This window comes from Anoplophora glabripennis, unplaced genomic scaffold, assembly GCF_000390285.2.
Source record: "Anoplophora glabripennis isolate ALB-LARVAE unplaced genomic scaffold, Agla_2.0 scaffold88, whole genome shotgun sequence".
Classification (NCBI taxonomy): Eukaryota; Metazoa; Arthropoda; class Insecta; order Coleoptera; family Cerambycidae; genus Anoplophora; species Anoplophora glabripennis.
Genome location: NW_019416799.1, coordinates 1,182,726 through 1,205,072, shown reverse-complemented (window position 1 = coordinate 1,205,072; position 22,347 = coordinate 1,182,726). Strand labels below are relative to the sequence as shown.

At 33.0% G+C, this 22,347-nt stretch overlaps 1 protein-coding gene across 1 annotated transcript in view; it reads right to left on the bottom strand.

The window, feature by feature from the left end:
* Positions 1–2,214: 2,214 nt before the first annotated feature.
* Positions 2,215–22,347, bottom strand: part of LOC108912020 — a 239,027-nt gene continuing 218,894 nt past the window's right edge. The window contains exons 4-6 of the mRNA XM_018717157.2: positions 15,753–15,929; positions 13,888–14,109; positions 2,215–4,187 (exon numbers count right to left, since the gene is read on the bottom strand). Coding sequence (XP_018572673.1) covers positions 4,096–4,187; positions 13,888–14,109; positions 15,753–15,929 — 491 coding nt within the window. The 3' untranslated portion in view covers positions 2,215–4,095. The remainder of the gene's footprint in view (positions 4,188–13,887; positions 14,110–15,752; positions 15,930–22,347) is intronic.

The following is a 22,347-nucleotide window of genomic DNA, read 5'->3' as shown; positions in this document are numbered from 1 at the left end:
CTGTTTGGATATATCAAGTGTGTGTAAATATTTACAAGGAATATATTTTTTACAAGGTAGTTTTATTAAATCTATTTGTCGCTCAATATTTAATATTTTTAGAAATCCTCCAAAATGGTACGCCTATGGGATTGCGTCCTCCGTAGCACGGTTTACATGCTGATGTCATTGCCGAATATTTCTGAAATGGGGGATAAAGGAAGTCGAAAGCAAACTTGCAGACGTTAATTATTTTTATTTATTAAATAAAGTACATTAAGTGTAATTTAAAATCCAGATTTTGCAGTCAAATCGGCCATTATTTGTTGATCAGCCATAACGCCCGATTTAACGTAATAAACATGTTATCAATACAGCAATTATACAGTATGTATTTACATTTAATTAGTATATAGATATTTGTTTACGTTAATAAACCAGCTATATAATCAGCTATATAAATTTTCGATTAAAATAAACTTCAGTTTATTACACACTTATAATAATCACTAATAATTAACAATTTGCGGCGAACAGCCAAACATAGTTTTTCGATCACAGGGATTTTTTTTATACATATAAAATTATATTTTGTCCGGTTTAACAAGGATATTCGGGTTCTAGACTTTCTCTATTACTCGCATAACAAATTTCCCCTAAAACTAATTCAAATACGATAGTGTCTTACACAGCAACTTCTTAACCATTGAGTAGTAACCTTAATAGCAACGTTATTATGTTCCAGTGACCATCTATAATTGTATCTAGACTGACTATTTAGTAATTATTGATAGGAAAAAGTCGATTTGGGACAGCGTGAGGGACCCTCGCAGTGTCCAGTGTGCTTTTGTGGGCGGAGCTATCTCAGATGCAAACTTATTTATAGACTCGAATGTTACTGTTATGCAGGATTTTCCATTTTTGTATTAGGTACTGCAATCTGAAGTAGAACAGCAGCAGAAAAAATAGATTGTCACTCGAGCAATGTTAAAAAATACGTAGATATTCCTCATTTGAGAAAAATTTTCTCCAGAGAAGTAACCCTATATTTGTACCACTTTAACTGGAAATTCATTCGTCATATAGAACAAAAGCTACTAGCAACGGTTAAAAGTATTTGTACTAAACCAACTTATATATAGATAGTATTTAATTCAATATAATATTTGTTTGCGGTCAGAGCTGGTTTTAGACTAGTAAGAAACAAAATTAATCCAGCCCTGCCCTCTAGATTTCCTTTAAATTATTAGCACAGCCTCACTTACTTTCACTCCTACCTATAAAATTCGAAAAACTAATATTTATAACAACTCCCCTAAAAATCCTTGTTAAACAGACTCCGCTTATTCTTATCGTAAAAATGTACAATTACTTTTAAGCACTAAGTGTTAAGTTACAAAATAGTTTACGTCATATATATTTAAATTCCAAATCTATTAAACAAATCCATCTCAACTCGTAGGTTATTCGTAAATTATCAAGCTAGTTTCAAAATAGTACCAATTAATATACAATCTATAAGTATCGATAATCAGATTTACAAAATACAGTCAGTGCTTAAAAAGTTTAAAAGCTTAGTTCTCAATGTAATAATTTTACTTCAAAGTGTTGTGTTAAGTTCGTGAGACGCACTGTTAGGCATTTCTGAAATATAAGCGACCCTAGTAACGGAATCCTAAATTATAACATGCCCTTTTAAGCTTTCAAAACAAGGGCAAACCCTTATAAAGATCCAACACTTTAAATGTTGAAAAACTTCTAATAAATATTACAAGAAATAAACTTGCTGAAAAAGGATATGCTTGACTTAAATCCTTTTAATTTTTAGTTTGTTTGTACTCGCAATTTATTCTCAAGTTGCTTGAAATATTTCTAAAAATTACATACTTTCTTTTGCATGAAAGTTCTAGTTTGGAAAAATCAATATGGGTGGCTTGTTTTTAAGTTGCCTACAAAAATATTTTCATATCCCCAAGTTTCTTATATTAAAAAAATGACTTATATACAGGGTGATTCACAAATGGTGACCAAAAATTAAACCACGTATTCTTTGGTGAATTTTAAGAGGAGTATTTCGTATAAAATTTGTATCTAGGACGCTTCGTTAAAAAGATACAGGGTGTTAAACTTAAAAAAACAATATTTAGAAATTTTTTTAAATAATTTAAAAACTAGTAAGTGAAATAATTGAAATTACGCTTTTTACCAAAGCGTCCTAGATAAAAACTGTGCCTATACGAAAGAATACGAGGTTTCATTTTTTGTCACTGTTTATGAATCACTGTATAATAATTTAATAAATATTCAAATCTATAATATAAATTACGCAATATACGACACAATAACATCTTGTAACAATGAGAAATATGATTTGATAGCTCATATATCGATGATATGTATGATAACTCACATTTTAAATTGTCGATTGAAACTTTAATAATGACCAGCAAGGGATATTAATCATGAAAACAAACAAAACTTTTCATGTTTCACTGATTTGAGAACTAAAATCAACTTGTGCAATGGGATTATTTGTTATAAAGCAAGATATGCAATTAAGGGAGATTTAATTGGAAGACCATTATACGAAGTACTCTTGAAAATATATACACTATCAATCTCGAACTGATAATAATTGAGAACTAAGCTAATAAAATGTTATACTAGGTATACAATTACATCACTTAGATTGAAAATACATTTATCTGCCTTAAAAAGAATGACGACTAGTAAATATGATTGTTTTTAATATTGAAAGATGTAGATATGTACATGGCTGAAATGTGTGCGAAGCGAATTTGTCTTTAGTAGTAGATAGGAACCTAACTTTTAACGGTAAAATAACAAATGATACATATAAGCTGGGAAAGGTTCCGAACATAAAATATTACAGGTCTGCTGATTTAGTAGAAAGGCTGAGTTGCCAGTATTTTGCGACAAAATATATCGCTTATTGACAGTTGTTCGGTTGCCTTAAGTCCTTTATATCTCGGATCTTAAGACAGTAATAGATCTTCACAATTTATTTTATTCATATAAAGGGTCCGAGATGGCCAAGCACGGCGATTTGTTGGCCACCTATTGAAAAGGAAATGAAGAAAATCGGGGGAATAATAAAATTCCCCTACATTATATTTTTCAATATGCAGAAGTTTATGAGTTAAGTGATAGGCTGTGGTGAAGACCACGGGAATTTTATTTCAATGTCAGTTCTGTCAAGCACGTAAAAATTGAAGGTTGCTCTTAATTATCAATCTAGCACAAACTAACAAAACTTTGACAGTCTAAAAATCCGCGCAGGTATAAATTTTTAATGAAAGTAACTGCATTCTAACACTTCATGTAGTTTTAATATTTTTAGTAGCACGACTTTAAAAGCCTATTTATTAAACTTTAATTACAAGAGGTAATGTTAATACTCTACTTTTAAACATCCATTAAAACTTGCGAAACACTAAAGAAAGATCCTCTTCAAACTCATAAGTTGTTTATGGAATATTGTACAGGATGTTTCGGGATTAATTGATTGCAACTGAAATTTCAGAAATGTGTCATTTTCCAAATACAAGATGTGGAAATTTGAGAAAATGTATCATTTTCTAAGATGTCTGACGTAGTGTACCGAGTTCCATCATTCTACATTAAACACCTTCAGATTAAAATTTCATCACTGCATCTAGAAAATTAAACATTTGTTAACATTCCTTAATCGAATTTTTTCTTATTTTAAAGATTTACATTTGGCCAATCAATCCTGAACGAACCTGTAACAAGAGATAATATTGTTTCTGTACATTTAATGAACGTGTCTGAATATTTGTACAACATTTAAGAATCCCTACAAAAAATTTAGAAGAGATACATCTGGGCCTCGGTAATAAGTTCCTGCTCATTAAATTCCTTCGATATTTTCAGGTAATTCGGAGACAAATTCGCTTCGCAGGTAGAGTAACAATGGAAATAAAGTTAGTGCCATATGAAACCACATTTTAAAAGGAAATACGACAACTGAATTATACAAAGGGAATGTACAAAGCTGCGAATAATTAATATCACTCACATTAAATGTCTTTGGCTTGCTCTAACGATGCTTCATCGTTACGAATGGCAGAAGAATTATCTGGAAGACGCTAGGAGAAGCGCATACCCCAGACAGCAGAGAGTAACCAGTGACACGTGCGGCAGGAAGGCCTGTCGGCTGCCGGCGGCTGCAAAGCAGGAATTACTTGTTAGTATTTAATACGTTCGTTTGCTGGCTTTAATTAAACGTCATTAAACTAGGAGGGCAACAGTTCTCCACATCGTATAGTCTTTCCGAAGTCCGTTGAACATGTATAAAAACGCCTAGCGATAAGATTTAATGAATTTCATAGACGTCCCTAAAAAAGTTGTCTGCTAAAGGTAAAAAATCTATATATAATGTGTACAAAATTTCTATTATATGTTTTATATGAATTTATGGCCAGGTGGCCCAGTGCGGCTATGTTTGTGCCGCGTTTGCCCGCGCGCTCATTCACTGGGCGACCAAACCTGTATATGGGTGTGGCTAAATAAATACGGAAACCAGTTTTTCAAATATTTCAATGTCGAGTTGTTGCGTCAGCGACCGAACTTGGAACATACCGCCAACCTCTTGGTTCTTCAATTGAGATCGGAAAGACTGTACAAGTAACTGATAAATTCATATGTAGTTCGTTATTAGATCTTGTACTTTTACTTTGTTTTAAAGGTAGGATAAGCTAACTTAAATTAATAAAACAAAATAAATAAAAATCTAATGTTGTCAAACAATGTCCCTCAACAAGTTAGTAATTAATTATCGGAAATGCTGGTGACCAATTGGCTTTAATCTTTAAGGTACAAATGCCATTAAAAAAGTGTTTCCGTTTTCGTGTGTTTTTTTAAACAGGCCCACGAAACGGAAAATTTCGCATTTTGTGGGGGTTGGGACATTGTTAGTCCTCCCTAGCCCACCAGTCATAGCTAATTAATTGTTAGATTGCAAGTAATAATTTTAAAACATAGTCGGGCATACGGTGTATCAAAAACGTCACGTATAAAATATTTAGTTTCATTTATATTAGTTTGTTACTCTCTGATGTGGTGGGCAAACCACCTAGAGACGTAACTAAATTTATGATGAGAATAAAACGCGTCACATAAGCTTGTGAATAATAGAGTATCTCAATTTACGGCATGGCGTGACTTTTATATAAAAAAAGAATCGTATATTTTGCAGACAATATTAGTTTTTACTCCAACTTGTATTGTGGAGGGAATTCCTAAAACAGTCACATTAAAAGTTAAAAAGCAATTCACCATTTACAAACTAGAGCTAATAGAATTAATCATTGTGGAAAATAAAAGCAACGCACGATTTGTATTGTGCGTCATTTTCATTCAGAAGAGTTGATAGCATTGTGCATGGTTACATGTTCTAACGAACAGACAAAATGGAGCGCTGTAAACGGATGAGCAAGTACGGAGAGTAAGTAGCTGAGACTATGTGCAAATTACGTGAAATGTTCAGTAGAAAGAACGTTTCAAAACGTTTTAAACGTTCCAAAAAGCTCAATGCAGCGAGTTTTTTCAAAAGATCTGCATCTGCATCCATTCAAGACTCAGCTAACCCGAAAAATCTGTCCAGAACGGAAATTTGGTAGAGAGGAAGGAGTGGATTATTGATATTTTGTAGATCTCCTTCATTCAATGGCAGCAATAAAAGAAACATGGAAAGATAGTTCGTTGTCAATTAGTTTAAATCCTCAACACTCTATCTCGGATACGAAACATTTTTCAACAAAATTTTATTTGAATATATCCTTTAATTTTTATCATAGAAAGTATTCGTGGTTTTGGCCTATTCGTAACTGAACACCCCGTATAATTGGCGTGATAAATGTCTTTTCGGAAGAAATGAAAAAATTATGAATTTTTCTACGAAATTATTCAAAATATTAAATTTTAATAAACCAACCGTTTAATGTTACTGAAACGACACAGGCAATAATCCCCATTCGAAAATAACAGCTCAAAACTGACCATAATACTCCCCATGTGGTAATATAGGCCGCGCACTGGGGCAACAATAAAAAAAACAAACTGCGGTCATGATCGTAGCCGTTACTTCAGAAAATATCAGCTTTATTATAGTTTTTATTGGCGCCGCATCGCGTCCTTACGACAGCAATTGGCACTGCATTATTTTTTAGTAACAGTTCTACGTACAAAGGGTAAGAGAGCTTGTGTGTTTTCTGCGACTGAAAATACAAAATTAAATATTTAACTCCAATTTTCAAATTAATTATTTTTTAATAAATATAAAGGAGGTGTTTAAAATATTTCTCGGAACTGAAATGTTCTGCATTTTTAATAAAAAAATGGGAGTTTTACTAGAATTAAATGTAATATGATTAATATAAGAAGTAAAAGTTAGTTTAGAATACAAAATAACATCAAAATCCTTACAGTATAATACAATTTTTGAACCTTTATTATATTCGCAAACTACAGCAGCAGATGTAATAGAGCTGAACAGTTTTGGTTTTAATGTCATCGCAAATATCATTAATAACCTTATTAAACAATAGGGGGTCAAGAATTGGACCCTGAGGTACTTCAGAAGTAGCAACCAAATCATCATCAATAAAATATTTGTATATTTGTGTCCTCATTTTATCTTTCTGTTTTTCTTTTTTGATATCTTAATTTTTGTCTTCTACTTTAACTTGTTATTTTTCTCGTTATTGTTATTGTTCATACGTTTAACTTAGACCGTTATTGGCGTTGAGGAGGGTCGAATCGCAAACCGTTATCTCGGCCGTTCTCCTGGCCATAAATAAAATTTACTTCATTGGAAATACGTCTGGAAATAGCAACCGACAGTCGGAGACAGGCCCTGAAAAATTCAGGGATACATGTTTTATTGGAACCGAGCCAAAAGTATTCATAAATAAATTTCCTGCAGTGCACCATCCACTTCCTCCGGAATTTACGACATGCACGGTATCCAGAATGGGAAGGAGAGCGCGACATCCGAGGGTCCGTGCGATACCATCGACACACGTGTTCGCCGACGTTAGGACAATGTTATCAACGCGAGATAATACGATTCTCTCGTAACTCTTAGCTAGCGACACGTCCCGTTCAGACAATACGTGAAACAGATAGTGCACCCGATAGACAAAAAGTGGGAAGAGACTAGGGCGAGGCCTTTGAATAGAGATCTTGGGAAACGAGGTCCTTTGAGCCCCGTGTCCGCCCGCGTGAGTAATGCCAAGTAAAAGTTTTACTTCGCAGTTTTCTATCGGCGTTCTCAAAGCTCGCGTCTCTGACAAACGTGAAGTACTTTAATGGAGTCTATACATGGTGTGGCGTGTATGATCTATAAAAATTAAACTACAGCTTCCTAACAATACTTGTAATAGAAAAGTCTTATATGAAAAAGTTCTATCTTCGCGTTTTTTTTTTGTAAATTAATATAACTTTTTCGTATAAGACTTTTCTATTACAAATATCGTTAGGAAGCTGTAGTTTAATTTTTATAGATTATACACGCCACACCCTGTATACTGCGTAAGAAATGTGTTATACACTATAACGATTAGATTTTAGTTTCCATTTTTATTACAGTTTTTCTATTTTGGCTGCCCCACGTTGGGCGCCACAATTTTAATTGAGCGAATAAATATTTTATGTTATATTTGTATTTATTTGGGGGTTGCAGGGGTGGATAAATTACATCTCTAAAAAATAAAACTCGACGTGTCCGAGCATTTTTTTAAAATATTTTTATCGACGATTTTATCCGTTACTTTTGGTAAGCGCTGTACTATATGGCGCATTAGTAACGATAAAAAATTGGGGATTAAGACATATCGCAGGTGCGTATAAAAGATTTTCCTGTGGCGAAAATATAATATAAAAGGGTGGAATACAAAAGCGGCTGTCTGGTGGTAATAAATCAATTAGAATCGGAGCTACAGACGTATTGATTGCGCCGCGAGGCGTATCCTTAAGGAGGCGTATAATCACGGCATTACACATAAAAGTATTTTTTGAAAGATAAATGGGCTCCCTAAGAAAAGTTCATATGGACTCGAGATTTAAATTTACAGTTTTATTTATTATAATTTTAGGCCACGTCTTCGCGCCTAAAGTTCCGGCGTACATCTGAAATTTAAATTTGGTTATTTATGGGGCCCCACCTCACTTGAAAATTGTAATGAGTAATATTTCTTTTTATTACTTGCGGGAACACGTAGTCTGGGAGAAATATTTGGTTTTCTCACGTCCTTTAATAAACTAGAAACAATGACGGGAATTCCTGTCGACGCTTTAATATAAGACTGCAAACGTTGCCTTTCCCATTTATTACACCGAATTTCATTAAGGTATTAGTCAAACCGTCCGGCGGAATAAATAACTGAAAGATCTGCTACATACTTGAAGTTCAAGACGCCCTGTTCTATTTTATTCAGTATTTGTTTTAGCATATTTGGCAAGGGACCAAGGACTTGTTCAACCAACACCATCATTCAGAAATATACATCAAATATAACACAAACAAATTCATGAAAAGGTACAATATTGATTATTTTCTTGATTACCTGCTAAAACTATTCTCTGTCGAATGGCATGCATAATTTCCTTTATATAGAGGGATAATTGATATTGGAATCGGAAGTACAGCTTGACTGAATTCTTTTTGTCCGCAAGTTTCAAGGTTCCAGGTAAAACCTTTCAAAGTTTTTGCAATAAAGTACCTACCTACTGAACAGTAAAAGGACCTCGCACTGTCTTTATGAAAATGTGGGCTAGGTCAAATTGGCTGAAAGTTGTTGGTTTTGTGGTACTGACCAAAAGTCTCCACATTACTTGGATCAAAAAATCATTCCTACTTATAGCGGTCTGAGTCAGTTCTGATGACGATGATTGTGCCTGTAGTATGAGTAGAATATTGGAATAAAAACAATAACTTTTACGAAATGTTTATAAAAAAAAATAACCTTCGACTTCGAAAAGTTGCCAAATAACAATTTTGACTTGTACCAAACTGGCTACATTGGCCGTTGGTAACAGTAGATTGCATTCATACATTTCTCAATTGAATTTCAACCAATTTGACCGAGCTCACATTTCCATAAAGACAGTGTGGGGTCATTTGCAATGGGAGAATCACTCGTTAATATCATTAAAAAGGTATTGAAAAACAGTGGCTCCAAGTGAGACCCTTGGGGCATACCTGATACCAGTACGATTTTGTTGGATATGAAATTACCGTATCTAACTTCTGAAATCTGAAATTTTTATCAAAACCAAAGGAGGACCACGAATCGAATTTTAGTAAGTACTTTCGAAAAATTAGCCCGGATGTCTCAGTACATTTAGTGTTGTTAAATTACGGTTAACTACGTAACTAATTGACCAATCGATCTATTTTTTTAAAATTAGCGTCTTTCCAATAACTTTTAAAACCTGCTTCAAAAAATTTGATTTGATTAAATATTCACAAAGTTATTCTAATTGTTTATAAGTACAAACATTCGACCAATGTTTAAACAAGCTCCACAGCTCTCCTAATTTTTTTCAAAGAGCGTTTGAAAGCTCGAGAGCCCTTATATATGTGATTAAATTTTCGAAAATCTAAGGGCCTTAGTTTTTGCTGTGCAAAATTTTGAAAATTTGCAATTCTTTTATTTCAAAATCTGAATTGCAAAATTATTATGCAAAATCTATCCAACCGATTTTGATGAAATTTGGTGTGATGATTCTACATAACAAGAAGTTTTCTTGAGCCAAGTATGAAAGTCCTATACCCAATTTAAAGGCTCCAAAAAAATTCCCAAAAAAGTAATGTTTTTAACCCCATTTTCGGCGATTTTTCCGATTTTTACAATAATGATGATGATTAATTCGATTTGTAAAAAATTTAATTGCAATCATTTTTTTCCTTTTCCATTTTCGTCTAAAATCAACTCTGGAAAAGATACATAATTAAATAGGAAGAAAAATATGACATTTTTCGAATTTTTTTAACATATTGTACCGCCAAAAGTTACTCCCACGTTTTTTTTATGTGCATAGAAAAATTTTCCTAGTTTAGGAAATGGAAAATGTATCGTTCCTATATAATTTCTTTTGTTTAAAATAAATTATTTTATAATTTCACGCAAATCAGTTACAGAAAAGCAAGCTACAAAACTGCACATCACATCAGGTTATACAGATCCTGACCTAAAAGTGCAAAAAACACATTTAAAAAAAGCATTTTTTTTTGTTACAATTCTCCCAGTCCGACCCTGCCGTGACTTCCAAAATTCCTATGCCTAAATCAGTACTTCGAGCATAACCGGAAGAAAATTGTTATTTTGTGTGGATTTGGACCCGGCAATATAATGTCTGACGGATTTAGCCCACCGGTAAATTTTTCAGACACTTTACCTCGGCCTTACAATAACAATTTTGAGAATTTAATCCTTTACACCTGCACAGCGAGTTATTTCCGTCCCGGTTTCCAAGTCCTCGGCAGAGAAAAATGTGTAGAGGTACATTTGGCTTATTGGATTAGTGAAACAGATTTCTTACTCCTCGCTGGCGTCCTTTATTTTTTCCCCGTCCTGGGGAGAGCAAAATCTCGAGGGGATTTTGCTTTTGGTAAGTTAATAACGGACGGGTTTTTATACCATATCCTATTAATTAATGAAAAAAAAAGCTTGCGCGCAAGAAATGGTCCTCGGGCTTTTTGTGTATTTACTAAACGTTACAAATTACTGAGCTCTTCAATGGGAGTATATATAATAAGAATAATAAAATTAATAAGGTAAAAGCCTGTTTACGTTTCATATTTTTTTGTTGGCGTCTGTAAATGAGCACAAGATAATTCTGTGAGTTGCCAGACGAACTCCATTACAGTAAATTAGAAAGGATGTCACATATAAGGTCGTGAATAAATTGCTTGATATTTTTGTCTAATGATGGATGATGAATAAGGAAATTTTGACCTTGTACTCTACAAGTATATGTAATAATTCTTCCCAAAAATAGTTATTTACACCATAAAGGAGGTAAGTATTATTTACCAGTCGAGGACGATTTTGCGCCCGAGCGGAGCAAGGGCTAACAACATTGTATCTGCTCCCACAGTTCTGTACATGATTCGCGAAATAAAGATTAGGTTTTATTTTTTGACATTTCTTAATCAATTCATTTTGACATTAATCGAAATCTTGCAAAGTCGCCTTGGTTGTTTGGATTTTGTCGTCACCTAGAAATTCTCAACAAATATATCAAGATTAGATTGGAAATTAAAACTAAAATTTCACGCTTTTTATACCCTATCAAGCAGGTAGATGTTACAACCAGCCAGTCGGCAAGAATACCCTTTCTATGATTCCTAATAAAATTGCACAGTTTTTGAAACTAGAACATCCTGAAACATATACAGGCCATTCATTCTGAAGAACATCGGCAACCTTACTGGCTAATACAGGAGTTTGTGTATTTGCAGCCACAATTGCAGAAAATTATGTTGCTGACAATTTAAATAACACAAATGAAATAGCCAACAGGATATTTTACGATGACACTTCAACTCCAGGTTATAGTAGTACGTCGCATCAATGGATCAATCAGATAATATTGAGCCTCCGGTAACTGAAATGGAGCGGTCAAATAATTTTGAGAAAAATGTGACAATTAGTAAACGCGAAGGGAATAATTATCCAGATTTTATAAATGTTACTAACTGTACAATTACTATGAATATTCATTCATAATAATTAATAAAATGTAATGATAATCGAATATTTCTATTTATTTGTTCATAAATCGCTTTTTTCCCTAGGGAGGTAAGTTACCTCACTTACCTCCCGTTGTCCATAGTAACTTCCACTTCTACGGTAAAAGCCACTTACCTCCTTAAAAACAATGTATTAATAGTCTATTTATTATAGTGGGAGCAGATAAAATATATTGTAGCTGTTCTATGTGTTTTTTTTTATAGAGAGAAAGCGGAGAAGCGAAAATAGGAACGATTCGGAATATCCAGGAGCTTTTCCTGAGATCTGTCATGAAACAAGTATAGAGGCTTTACGCCTGCCGCCGAAGAAATCCAAAGCTTACACGTGGAGTGGAGTCAAGAAAAAATAAGAAACACTTAAAGCAGGCTTCTCGAAGGTCAGAAAAGTGTCTTCAACCTCTCCTCTGTATTTAATAGAACAGTAAGTGAACGTATTGTAAAATTAAATGTATTGGTTAGATGGATCTCGTGAAAGTGCTTCGGAATAAAATGGACGCTATTTTATAATCCAACGCTAAGGCCAAGTACGATCATATTCAGAAGTATTATTAAGGATTTTTTGGGGCAAAAATTTCTACAGATTCTAACTCGATGTAGGAAGAAACAGAGATTTACGTTCTTGTAATTTAATAGAATAAAATCAAGGACATATTATAACTACAGTAATATTTATTTGAAGAAATGGATTTATGAATTTTAAGTTTTTTTTACAAAATTTCGAAGTTAAAAAATTTTTGCAAATTTTAAAATTTTTAGGAATGTTTGAAATTCATAAGAATTTACAAAATTTTCAGGCAAAATTCAGAATTTAGAAGAATTAGAGTAAATTTTTAAGCATTATTCAAAATTTTTAGGAACACCCAGAACTTTTATAAACTTCCAAAATATCCGGAATATTTCTGATTTTCGAAATTTAAACGGATTTTCAAATTTACCAACATTCGAAAATTCCAAATTTTGGATAATTTTTCTTAGAAATCTTCGAGAATATTCGGATTTTAAAAATTTTTACGAATTTTAAAAAATTTTGCAAATTTCAAAATCTTTAGGAATGTTTGAAATTCACAAGAATTTTCAAAATTTTCAGGCAATATTCAGAATTTAGAGGAATGAGTAAATTTTTAGGTATTATTCAAAATTTTTAGGAGTACTCAGAACTTTTAGTTTCCAAAATATCCGGAATGATTGATTTTCGAAATTTAAAAGAATTTTCAAATTTACTCATTCCAAATTTCCAAATTTTCAAAATTTTGGGTAATTTTTCTTAGAAATCTTCGAGAAAATTCTGATTTTAGAAATTTTTACGAATTTTAAAAATTTTTGCAAATTTCAAAATCTTTAGGAACATTTGAAATTCACTTGAATTTTCAAAATTTTCAGGCAATATTCAGAATTTGGAGGGATTAGAGTAAATTTTTAGGTATTATTAAAAATTTTGAGGAATACTTGGAACTTAGAAATTTCCAAAATATCCGGGAAGTTTCTAATTTTCGATATTTAAACGCATTTTCAAATTTACTAAAAAAAATCGAACTATCCAAATTTTCAAAATTTTCGGTAATTTTTTTTAGAAATCTTCGAAAAAATTTTAGATTTTAGGAACTTTCACGAATTTTTAAAAATTTTACAACCGTTTTAGGAATTCTCGAAATTTGCAAGAATTTTCAGAATTTTCAGCATTATTCGAAATTTTTAGGAATACTCAGAACTTTTAGAAATTTCCAAACTATTCGGAGTTTTCGATTTTCGAAATTTAAACGCATTTTCAAATTTACTAAAATTCGAAATATCCAAATTTTCGGTAATTTTTCTTAGAAATTTTCACGAATTTTAAAAAATTTTACCAACAAAATTTTTAGGAATTTTCGAAATTTTCAGTATTATTCGAAATTTTTTGGAATACTCAGAACTTTTAGGAATTTCCAAAATTTCCCGAAATTTTTAAACTATTTAGAACAAATTTTCTGTAGCAAGTTTTTTGCGTCATATTTTATAAAATTATCATAGAATTCCGTTGCCCTCCTCGTAAGAATATCGGCCAAATTGCCTTACACCTTGAGAGATAGGCGTAATGGTGTTTGTTCAAAGCGAGATACAGCCATGCTCACCTTGAACCCTATCCGCCCGGGAGCCAGACGGGGCTGCCGTGCCGCGACTCTCAAGGACGGACGCCTTTTGCGGCCTCTCGCCTTCGACGCTTTCTTCGTTGCTGACTAGGTAGAGGGTGGCGATGGTGGCCAGGCATTTCAGCTTCATGTTGCCGCGCTTGAAGTGCTTGGGTCTCACGCGGAACTCTAAGCCCAATTCGGACGTTTCCAATCCTTCTCGACCTGGAAAAGTAAAGAAAAATTTTCTTCTGCACATATTGTCTAATAACGCATGTAAATAATACACAACGTGAAAATAAACAATTTTCATTTAGCAACCTAAAGAGTCATGGGTTACAGAAAATTAATCAGGGATTATTACGCGAAACTTAGGCCGACTCTGCATCGTCCCAGTTAATCAACTGTTGTCGACGGTAGATTGATATACGTTGTTTTATTTCAAAATGCCTTATTCGAATCAAGAAATCGTGGTTATAGTATTAACGTGTTGTCGTTTGTATAAGAATCATTGTAGCCAAAGACAATAATCTAATTCCAGAACAATGCGAAACGTTGTTTAATGACTGTGAGGTCCGATATAATGAACTCAACGCATGAAGGTTATGACCTTGTCGAGGAAAACCCGAACCGCAGTACCCGCGATATTGCACGTGCAGCATGTAGTTTAAATACTACAATGCGTGATGTGTTATGGAAGCAATTACTGAACTATATAGACTTTAACTGCTAATCATTTTCAGTAGCGTGTAATATTTAGTGTTTCGTTTCGGCAGTAAATGATACAATTATCAAATTATTCCTAAATAGAATAAATACCTTCATTACCTTATGTTTATTTATATATTTCTTGGTAGTAATAAACAATCTAATAACTATTAACAACCTGGCTTACAATTTTCTTCCCAGGCAAATAGTATGGCTTTTAAATAATCTATGACTCAATTTTTGCCTGGTCTACTAAATAATTCAAAGATAGTATGTACAATCTAAAGTATATAATCTCGTGTTTGTCGAAGTATATTTTTTTGAAAGTTTACGGAATACTTCATGAGCAATTGGATAGCTATCTAAATAGTATTAGTCTGCTTACCAAAGGTAAAATCGGCGTAATTTGTAAGCCGGATCTGTTGTCACGCAAAGAAACTACAGTTAGTAGTAATGTCACTGTCGTTGCTAGCAGAAAGTAAATGCGTTAAGTTATGAATAATACAGCAGGGGAAAAGTAGGTCCTTCAGTTTGGAAATAAAGACATTTGGAAATATTTAACCAGAAGGAAAGGACTATTAAAAAACATTTACAGTTTTTTTCTTATTCATTTAAACACCCTATGTGTTGAAGACCAAAACTTTCTACGCCACATGTTCATATTTTGCTTAAAAACACTTAGTCTCGATTAAAACCTAGACCACAGGATATACAGGGTGTAAGGGAATTGACTGACATTATGACAGGAGACAGACAAACCAAACAGTATTAAATAAATGGTGCAAAACAGTTTTTGAAAAAAAAAGGAAAAGGTATGAATAATTTTCAATAATTAAATGATATTTGATTTTTCAGATAATTTATAATGTTTTGAAGATAACGCTTTATCCACCACAGACAGATAGTTATACAGAGATAGAGACAGAGAGACAGATAGAGAAGGCAGAGACAGAGATAGGCAGATAGAGGAGGCAGATAGAGACAGAGATAGTTATATCTCGCACTGCGCGCGCACTGTAATGCAACGTAGCCAACTCGTGCAGAATATCCGAGTTCTACCTTTTAATTTAAACGATAATATTTGAAAACCCGTTAAATTTAGAACCTATGTCACATAACAGTTTGCTGTTTGTCTACGTCATATCGCACACGACACTCACCTGCCATTATAGTTTGTGGTCCTCTCAGGAAGCTGGGGTCAGCCGGTTCCCCGTTGATCATCCAGTTGAGCTGCGCGGCCGGTTTGGACCTTCCCGATGTACATTTCACGCGGACGGTATCGCCGACCTGATAGCGAGGCCGTCCACCTGATATCTTGGGGCCCTCCTCCGGAAGTGCTGCAATAGAAGGCGGAGTGTTAATGGTTTCGGGTAAGGAAAAACATCCTGCGACCTAATTTAAGAGCCCCGAATGGCCCCAATAACACTAGAGGAGTGTAAGGATAAGCCGTTGGACTGTAATTAAATTGTACGTCAATAATCCTGCCCCCGTGCCGTTTGCCCCGGCGTCACTTTGCCGTAAGTGTCGGTTTCACTTAGAAATCGATTATCTTCCGAATGGTATTATTTCGCGTCACATTTTTTCGACCTGTTTCTAACAAAGTAGACCAGGAGAACTGAGATTCGACAGTCAGCATCAGGTTTTCAAGAAATTTTAAGATATTCAAGGCGTATCTTTTTATTTTTGATGTTATGGCGTTGTATTGTGAAAGATTGGACATTACGGTTATTTAAAAACAATACAGAATCGATTCTATACGGTACCGATACTGTTTTGTCAACAGAGTCCATTAACTGTGCACATGGGTAATTTATATTGCATCTACGTGGTGCGGACAGCCGAAGAGTAAGAAAATTATATATTATACTTATTTTTCTTAATTCCTCTTCGGGTTTTCTATTTCCTTCGTTGTAAATATTTTAGGTATACATTTTGCAACTGAAAATTGCCGAGAAATATTTTATAAACACGAAATACGACTTCGTTAAAACCCTTTTAAGAACATGAATATTTAAAAACGAAATATTATAAATAGCAAATACTAAATGCCAAGCTTAAATTTCTGGGAAGCAGAATCTGTTCGTTTATTTCTTAAAAATAAACGTCCCGTAATTATAGAAGCTACGTTATTAGAAGTAATAAATTTAGTAATTTTCCTGTTTTCTTCAAGAATCTTTTATTTGGATATTGCTGATAAGCAATTTATATTTCAGTTGACGAAAATGGCATAATTAAATGATGTACTCGAAAGCAACAGTCGCCTGAACTTAGTTCTAAGATACATACAAATTCCGTCTACTGGAACCAGCAGTGATTTTTCTTTTATATCTTGAAAATAAAAAAGTTTTTTTATATCGCTTCCTAATTAAAAGATGGTATGTCTAAAGAAAACACCAAGTCTGTTATTGATTGTATATATCAGGGTTGCCATAGAAAACAAAATATTTTCAGTTACCCAAATCATCAGTTTTGAGTTATTCATTACAGTTTTTCTTTATATTTTGAAGTAACGTTGCCAGGGTATTCATTAAACCAGCCGAGTATTCATTAAAAGTATTCGTTAAAACCAGTATTCATTAAAATCAGCCAGAGTATTCATTAAACCAGCCAGAGTATTCATTAAAAATATTCATTAAAACCAGCCTGAGTATTAATTAAAGGTATGTTAACCATTGAATTGACATCAGTTAGAAAATATATCAAATCTAAATGGCATGTTGTTATGGATAGGACAGCAGGGCTCGTGTATTTCGATCGGCTTGTATTTTTACGTATTTCGATCAAAAATGACAAAACAATAACGGTTCGCGAAATTAATGCCTTTGTGCGGCAATCCGCCTTTGTCGCAGAGACTTTTTGTCGTTAATAATTTATAAGAGACAATGCCAATAAGTTCGGGCTTGTTGCTCTAAGGACATTGTGCGATCCCGAAGCGAACGCCCCAGATTTTCCAATATGACCGCGTTATGTTACGACGAGCTCTTGATATTTTTTAGGTCATAGCCGTGGGCGGAGACCGAAAAACCTGGTCTTTGATACGGCCCCATAAAACGAAATCGCAACTCATAAAGTTCGAGGAACTAAAGTAAATGATATTTTCATTATTATTGGAATAAGAATTTGCTTTTTTACTGGAGCCGAACAACTTGTAAGCGTTCAGGGGCGATATTAAACGTTTAATGATGAGAATAACGGATAAATTAACGCATAAAATTTTTACATATTAACACAAATCACACATTTATTAATAAATTATTTATTTTTCACTTGAGCGAGCGGCAACACACTTATTAATACATGACAGTGTTTTACATTATTATCTCTAAATGTTCATCAGCATTTCTTGATCATTACTGGCGATTTTTCATTAGAAGATTCTGTTCTGGATGTACCGGAAGCGCTGTTTCATAACAAATTGAAGATCACCTGGATTGGTGCGGTCCATAAATCTTGGGCTAAGCATAGCTTTTAGTAGATGAAATATTAAATTTATTAAGCTTTTAATACCGAGGAGAAGAAATTAATTTCAATTAAAAGACATCATATTCCCTTCTGGGAAAAATGTAATACATTTTAAATAAGGAGAAAAGCGTTTCCACAGTTTTTTCCTCAGGCGAGGAACATTGAAAATCACAAAATGTCTACAAGATCCATGGCGTTAAATTATTTATAAAGGCTTGTCTTTTACCTATTCTACCTCGCTCAATTTTTAATATTAGTGCTCCCCAGTGCAAGGGAAAATGCCTCTAACGTTTGAAATAAAAGAACTTTGTAGCTTTCTATATTCCTTCTAAAAACGCTTTATTGTCGCTTTCGTTTTGCTATGAAAATAATTTATTCCGCACAAGGAGCGCGGAAAAAATATTTAAACGACTCCCTTCGATATTTTTAGTCATATTGTTGAGTACCAATCTTGAACAAACTCATACTCGACGCCAACGATGAGTCTAATATGTATTCTGGTCATTAAACTACAAATTCAGCATTTTCTATTGTATTTATTATTACTACAAGGAATTTATATAAAACTGATATTAATTTATATAAAACTAACAAAAATTGACGTGTAACTTAACGCGTAACGTAACGCGTAACGTAACGCGTAACGCAACATGTAGGGTAACGTGTAACGTAAAATTGTTACATTCATTCTTTATTATTAACACATTATAGACAAATTAAGTAACTTATGTTGTTTGTATTTAGGAGATATTTTTGGAAACAGATCACAAGGAATATATCGCAAAGAATTAAAATCTGTCGGACCATCAGTGGCAACGTTAAATGGTGGTGACATACTCACAATTTTAAAACTATCGCATTAAATTAAAGTTCGGAACTTTTCCATTGCCTAATGGAAAAGTCAGAAGCAAGTTTTAGAAGGATAAAATATTCTATGAACATAATGTCACCTCGTAAAGACCTTCAGTTTCAGGTTATCGACAAAGGTAAATGGTGCATGTAAGGTGCAGACGTTGAGGCATTATTTTTAAGAAGCTTATCGACTCCTCTATACGTTATGTCGTTCACGTGGGTTATGGGGCTATTATTAATATTTTCCGATGAACATATACAAAGTTAGAGTGTGTTGAATAGAGTTGCCTTCAAGGAAAAATTGGTACAGTCGAATTTATAACATTGACAAAACAAAGTTGCAGAGTCGTTCGATGATAATTTTCTAACAGGATTGGTACATTTTTAATCAAATTTAAATGTGTATTTTAATATAAAAATTCTCTAACATTTGATACAGAAAGATAGCTGCTGATATGTACCTTTTTACAATATTTTATCAAACGATATTTAACCAATATGTCATAAATTTATAAAACGAGATTCAGTTATTTTTTGACGCAATCCTCATTTTACATGTACAATACATAAAAAACGCTTGCGTTTCAAAACTTGTTTAAATTATATAGCTATTTATAATACTTTGTTGCTACATTGTTTACTAATAAATATTGCATATTGGAAATAATGTTTGGAAGCATTTTGTTTCCTTTGACTAAATTCTGCAACAAGCAATAAAATAGCAAATTGGTGATTCAGTCATAATGTCATTAATATTAAAGGAAGATAGGGAAAAATGAGTAGAATACGAATACGTGATTAAAAAAATTTTAAAATGCATATTTACTCTTAAAAAGACAAAGGTTTATCGAGAGTGAATCTTGACTTACTGTATTATTCGGTCACTAACTTAGTTTTTAATGCGTTTTTAATCTGTTGTGAACTACAAGGAAAAACCAGATCTATTTACCTAGACACATTAATGAATAAGATATTTTTTTACATTTTAAATATTAACAAGTATTATTTATTTGTTAATAAAAACAAATGCATACTAACGATAATAATTGTTTTTGAATGTTAATTTATTACAGTTTAGTTTTTTAATATTGTTCAGTATGTTTTATAATTGAATGAGTGTTTAGTATAATGTTCAATTAATTATTCACTTTGTAGTACGTATACGTAGTGATTTATTGCTTTTCAAATAGTATTGTATTTGAAATGCCAATACGGCTAAAAAAACACTCATTCGTTAATAGTAATTTGTTAATAATGTTGGCATCCGCTGCACTTTGATTTTGAAATCAATTGCAACATTTAACGTGACTGAGGAAATCAGCTGTTTCGCTTCAAGGTTCGAACAATGTAGTCTGCGTGCGCGTTCCCTATCATAAAATGTGTTGCGAAGTAGGAATTTATGAGAATTAAGGGGCAATTTGCTTAGTTTTTAAAAGATCGAGTAGATGGCTAGAGTCACATCTAGCGTGAATAGTTGACGTCCGTTCACTGATAACGGTTTTTTTAATTCAACCCGTATTATCCTTTTCTCTCTCTAATATTTCAACTGTCGCCGTGTGAATTTATTAGCGCAATAAAGTCATAAGTGTTTAATATACTGACAGTGAGCATGACAACGGTCTATATTTCTAAGGTTTCGTGTATGTAATGCCATACATTTTTCTCCTTGAATTACAGGCGGGATTTTCATAAATTAAGTTATGCCCGGTGTTCTATCTCATATCTTAGTATGTAGGACGTATGACACCAATAAAATTTCAGGATAGTCCAAGCACATTAGTCTTATTTATTTTTTTTTAACGTTACTCATATAGAGTATTATTGGATTGTCATCATCAGGCTCTCATAGCACCTACAGCTCATACAAATGCGTTAAATAAGATTATGATGAAAAATTGTAACAATGGCAACGTTTACTTCTCAAGAATACTATGATATTATTCCATGCAGTCCTGTATACGCTAATACATTCAATAGAACTACACACTCTAGTCCATATTCCTTGCATTAATATCCTTTTTCAGATTAACTTTTCAAAATTATTCAGATATAGGGATTATTTATTAGGCTGGTTGCAATTTTTCTTCAGCTAAAACTGTAAAATAACGTTTGCCTTTGTAGAATCTTGAACAAAGAGGACATAAGAAACAAAAATGTTGGGTTCAATTTATGGAAACGTAGTTTGAAGGAAGGACAATTTCATTTACTGTCCAAGGGGCTTTTAAAAAAGAAATTAGGTTTCTAAATATAGCTGAATGACGTCAAGAAACCCACCACAGTTTATATACCTTTCAGATTTGCAGAAATGCAACACTGAACTAATTAAATTGTATCCCATGTTATTTGAAACAGATTATCAGTAATTATAGTTGCGGTATCTACAACTTGCTTGCCCCTCGCCTGGTAGGCTATCAAGAATCAATTATTGTCAATATCTGACATCAAATTCATGTTCTTCCTTTCTATTATATCTGTAAAGTTGGTTGCTTTTTAACTTCTGCTCTTTGAAGAACTAAATTATTAAATTGATCAGTTAAAATAATAAGTAAATCTATTAAACTAAATTTTAAAAAATTGGAAATGTCCAACGTGCTTAAAATAGAGTAAGACAGTACTAAACCCCCTTAAATATAAAAAAGCTGCTTTATTAATTCAATCTACTACCGAAACTAGCAAATTATTTGAAGGGTTACAAACATCCCTTAAATATTAAATTAAGTAGCCACTAACCGAACCTATGTCCAGAAATGCGACATTGTGTATAAAATAGACTAAGGCTGTTCTAAACCGACTGCTGAAACACATTTACTCGTAAATTGTATGGAGAGTTCAAACATACCGGAAATTATTGGCTGAAAATGTTGTTCAAAAAAAAATTTGAAAAATTCTCTTTAACTAATCAAAGCCTATTTAATTTGCTTCTGATATGGGTTATATAAATTTTTTCATTCTTTTTTTCAGGAGGATTTCTGCTGGAAGCTGTATAGACAGAATGAGCACCATTCGAAGATGTATGTTCCCAGTACCTAGACGTTGAATAAATTATCTGGGTCTGGGAGTATATTTTTGTTGTTGCTTCGATCAGCATGACTACAAGGAAATGCAGGGCACAAATTCATATGAAGAAAACAAATTCAATATTTCCCTGGCGAAAACACATTTTTGTCCCTCTTTTGTTACAAAAAATTTCCCCTTCCCCCTCTCCCGGAATTTTTTGTTCCATTTTTGTCAATTTTTAACAAAAAACAAAAATACAAATTTCAACTGGATTTTAAAGAAAAGAGAGAGAATTTTTTGCTCCCTTTTTTGTTATAAAAAATTTCCCTTCCACCCTCCTTCCGAATTCTTTGCTCCCTTTTTTGTTATAAAAAATTTCACTTCGGCCTCCCTATCGAACTTTTCCATTTTTTGTCAATTTTCAACAAAAAACAAAAATACAAA